At 35.7% G+C, this 5000-nt stretch overlaps 1 protein-coding gene across 1 annotated transcript in view; it reads left to right on the forward strand.

Moving 5' to 3' along the window:
* LOC121307991 (neurobeachin-like protein 1) overlaps positions 1-4984 on the forward strand; it is a 25887-nt gene extending 20903 nt beyond the window's left edge. The window contains exons 32-33 of the mRNA XM_041240277.1: positions 133-268; positions 1093-4984. Coding sequence (XP_041096211.1) covers positions 133-268; positions 1093-1194 — 238 coding nt within the window. The 3' untranslated portion in view covers positions 1195-4984. The remainder of the gene's footprint in view (positions 1-132; positions 269-1092) is intronic.
* Positions 4985-5000: the final 16 nt, after the last annotated feature.

Raw genomic sequence — 5000 nt, forward strand, 5'->3', positions numbered from 1 at the left:
GTAATTGAAAAACAACTGCTACTATTGTGATAGTCGATGTATCATGAAAGAGTGGGCTGTCACCTATTCGTCTCGTGGAAATTTACTATGGTTTCATCCCTAGTCCTTATTTGTATGCATTGCTTTTTCCAGCCTGAATCTCAGCCTGGCCCCCATCGCCATGCGGGTGCCTGTCCACTGCGTTTCAGTGACCAAAGAGAACAGCCACATCCTGGTGGGGCTGGAGGACGGCAAGCTGATCATCGTGGGTGTGGGCAAACCGCCAGAGGTAAGGTCTACCGTCAGGAACTATATCTACCAAACCATGGAGAGCAGCCCTTTCCTGTCTCGGATCAAGCTGAAATCACCTGAGCAGCTCCTCAAGCTCAGGGACCAGTTCGTGTTTTTACCACAGCCAAGAAATAGTGCATCTTAGACACAAAGCTACTGGCTGCAAAAGAGGCTTAAACACAAAAATGAATTTGCCTCACTCACTGGAAATAAAAAAAAAAAATCTGTGTGTGGGTTATTTTGTTTGTAGGTTTAGTCTATTTGATCACCTGGCTTATGAAGTTCTACTGAATCCATTATAGTCCTTGGCCGCAGGGGGCAAGGAATATAAACCTTTGAAATGTGGGTGGTGAGCTTCGACAATACAGGGAAAATCTGGAAGACAAGGTGTCAGCATCCTTATAAAGATGACTTATAGGAGGTGATGTGACCTTTTTAAGTAGTGAGAAATCACCACGTTTCCATGCAGACAGAATTCCTTTTCAGTTGATTGAGTATTGATGCTTTATTATTCATTTTGGACTCAGAATGCAATTCTGTTGCCTGTAATGAGCGCATTTTTCTGATTTTGCAGTTTTTGCTTTGTGGATTAAAGCTGATCAGTTGCACCAAAATCCACTGGGTCCAGTTTCTATCCAGACAATACCTGATTTGAATAATGAAGTATTGAGAAACACAATTTTTGTGATTTCTCAAACAACCGGCATCAATGCATTTCTACCAGGTTTCTGCAGCAGAATCACTACTAATGATGTATTGTTTCTCTCTTTTTTTTTTTTTTTAACCTTTTGATTTCTCATCTCTTCCTAATGCTTCAAACAGATGCGTTCAGGGCAGATCACCCGGAAACTCTGGGGCTCGAGCAAACGTCTGACCTCAATCTCGTCAGGAGAGACTGAATATAACACCCAAGATCATAAATGATATGATGAATGACGGGAGAGCCCAACCGAATCACAGCTCTCTGCCACACCTGAATCCATCACCTTGATTTGGCCTTTGCCACTCTAATCCATGTCGGTGTACCCAATCAGAACACTTTTTGAATTGATTTATTTATTTTATTTTATTTTAGCTACACAATTTGAACTGCAACAGATTAAACTTTATTTATTTGCTTTATAAGTGTGACATGACAATAGATTCAGAACTTCTGATTTTTTTTTAATTTTTTTTTTTACTTTTTGCTGCTGCTTTGTAATTTTTGAATGTGTGATTGTGATCACTCAGAAACAAACGGTTATGATTACACTAACAATCTTATGATCTTCCAGAATACTCAAACATCTTGAGTGGATCATTTGAGGTTTCTTATTCAAATATATTCTCTTGTTCAACATGCTGGTGGGCAGCTATGTCGAGCAAGTGACAGTCTCTCTGGAGTGGGTTTCGTTATTCAATTGCAGTTGTTTATAAACCTAAAATTGTGACTAATATGGTCATTTGAAGATTTTGACAGTTTGACAGAGTGGAGATAATATACATAAAAGCATTGGGAACATTTTGAAAGTCTCTAGGTAAGTTTTAATTGTTAAGACTGGATTTTGGTTGATTGGTAGATGGTAGCCAATGTGAGATTCCTTCCTTGTACAGACAGTATTTCATAATTCTCGTTTTCTACAGACTGCCCTGCAGGTAGTGATGATGGGCAATCATTCAGAATCCTCATAGTTGATTAATGCAGTGCATTGCATGCTGTTAGATTTTTCGATGCGACATTGATCAGAATGATTAAGTACAGTTTTAAAATAGTGAAAGTAATAATGGTTTCATATTGGTTGTCTACAGGAATAAGATGCAGTTTTATTTTTGTTGCCAAAACAGCAATAATATTGATAATACTATGCAAACCCTTCACGTAATCGGGAAAAATGCTGATTTTGTTAGCACTGAGCTTACTGGTCAGCGGGAACTTTTTTTTAACCTTCAAAGCCAGTCTGTGTTGTTTTCCAGTCTGTCTCCATTGTATTTGATTTGCCATTTCCATTTTTATATGGGATTTTGTGTATACCAATCTTGTCTAAAGTGAAAACCAACAACTGTTTGTTTTAAGCCATATGCATTCACACTTGTCAGGCTCTCTTACACTCACAAATGCTGCATTAGTGCTTGTGATGAGAAAAAAAAAAAAAAACACTACATCAGTACATTATAATTCTGCCTGTTGCAAATTTTTGTATTTAGTTCTTACACTGTTTTATTCAGATACACGGCATCTAGTTTAATAATCTGATTTTAGATAGCGTTAAAGCAGTTTGTGTTCATGAGGAGTGAGTGGTAAAGGTATGAATCGAAATAAAAGCAATGAGCTATAGAACAATTATAGTAGTCAAGTTAGCCATCATTCATACAAGGCTCTTCCTATGAAAATGAGCAATGGCTTTAGGATCACTGCTGTGAGGAGATGTTTTTCAGTTCAATCACAGCAATACATCATTTTTATGGCACTGAAGAATGAATTATTTAGGTTTGCACCAACAATCCTGCATCTTAAATCAGCAAGCCATTGTTCATGAAAGGATCTTCCAGTGGAACCAAAAAAAAAAAAAAAAAAAAAAGAATTGTACCTTCAAATGAAGCAAGAAAAATATGCTTTCTGCTTTGTAGTTTTTTGGATTGTTCAAACTGATTTTAAAGTTGCTGACATTTTCGTATTTTGTGAAGCATTATGTGTATTTTGTCAAGCATGCCTTGTCAAAAAGTTACTATTTTTTTTTGTATTCCCTTTTGTATCGCTCATAGTAATTTCATCTTCCCAAATGGCTGTATCATTCACTCTCTGAAATGTAGGGATCAGCTGTTCAGTACAGTTCCCAAACAGTATTGCAAGACCAATATAGTTTTTTATACAACTTTGTCACACCATTGTCATTTTTAAAGATGGAATATTATTGTAATGAAAACGTAATTCGCAATTTAAGTTTTTGACAGGAGTTTTTTTTTTTATAATCTGTCTTTTTTTCTTGTGATTAAATAAATAAGATTGTGCCTCATAGGTTGTTTTTTTTTTTTAATAGGAGTGAGTAAAATTAATTTCTGTACCTGTACTTTGTGTAATATAATTACTACATTGTGTATGTATATAATAAACTTAATTTTATATGCCAAAATGCTGATATTAACTTTTTTTTTTAAATCATGATTATGTAAAGTTGTGTAAATCGTCTAATGTATTGTGGTCTTTGTTTTCAGCCCTCTGCAATATTGCATGGGTGTGTGTCTTACAGGTACGAGAATCCAGGGTATTAACAATCTTTTTAGACTGTCAAAATCAGGTTTCAGTGTAGTTTTCATAATATCCACCAGGTGGCACTAAAGCAAGCCCAGAGGAGTCATATTGATGGATTCCACATAGCATGGTTAATGAAAGCTGATCAATGTGACGGGTGTGCCTGTTGACTGAAAACCTGCCTTTATAACATTTTATAAGTTAAAATGAAGTTGTTATTTGTCCTGGGATATGAAACTTTACCAGTATTTACAAGTTTCATGATGTGACCAGTGTCCTCAAGCCAAAGCAGTGTTGGGAGATTTCTGGGCATCTCTTGGTGCATTTCCCATCACTGCGTAACATAGTCTAGCAAAACGCTCTGTGACCCTCTGTTTCAATGAAATGATCCATAATTCAACAATTTGGTGATAGACATTGGAAGTGTCCAATGACACTGTTAAAGGTGTACAGCCGTGTATAATGTTTCCACTGGCATTGCAAAGGGAGTGCCTGTTCTTGTTGAATTGCCACTCGCTGTATGCATAGCCTTTTTTGCCTGTTTGTATACTCTTCTGTGATAGAAAATGAGTTTCTCAGAAATTCAATGAATAAATGCAATTCCTGCTGGGACATGGCACCTTAATGGTGCTCAAACTATATTTGAAATAATTGAGAAATTAACTGCTTTCTTTGTAACTTTTTAAAAAATAAATTGGTGTCTGTTTATCTGCATTTTGTTCCATATATGTATAGCATGATTGTTTACAAAAGAAAAAATGTTTATTTGCACTTTCCAGATACTAGAGATTGTAAACTTGTATTTTGTTTTAATTGTACACATGATGTGTATATGATCAGTTCTTATTTGCTTTGTATGCTCACATACTGGGTCCAATGCAAGTGAAGTTGTATGGGATAAATAAATAAATATGCATGATATTTATTTACGTTTTTCCATTTCGTTTCAATTTTTAGTTGTATCTGTTGTAAACCTATACCCAGTTAATGATATACAACAAATCACAGTGCTAAAGCTTTGGAATGCCCCCTGGTGTAGTTAATGTACTGGGGATCATAATTGTGTGGACACACCTTGTACAGTGAGGCTCTGCTGAAAACACTTCCCTGGGCCCCTTCCCCCAGTTGATCAATGACACTGAATAGAAATATCAAAACCAATCAGGATTATGTAAAAATATATACTTTGATTCGGTAAGGAAGAAATAAATTGGCTCCTAACTGATTAATCTCTAGGAAAGTACAAGTACAATTTACCAAATATAAAATTCTGATTTTTTATTATTATGTAAATCTTCATTTTTCTCTTAACATTGAAATGTATGGATTGCTTTATTTGTATTTCTTGACAATTTAGAAGTATTTTAACATCTGTCTTTATCTCATGATCCTGTTTCTTAATTTCCATCCATAATTTTAGTTTGTGTCTGTCAGAAGAAAGCTGAAATCTGCACCAGGTTCATGTTCTGTAGCTGGTTTACCTCTGAAAGGAAATAGGAAT

This window comes from Polyodon spathula, unplaced genomic scaffold (genome assembly GCF_017654505.1).
Source record: "Polyodon spathula isolate WHYD16114869_AA unplaced genomic scaffold, ASM1765450v1 scaffolds_67, whole genome shotgun sequence".
Classification (NCBI taxonomy): Eukaryota; Metazoa; Chordata; class Actinopteri; order Acipenseriformes; family Polyodontidae; genus Polyodon; species Polyodon spathula.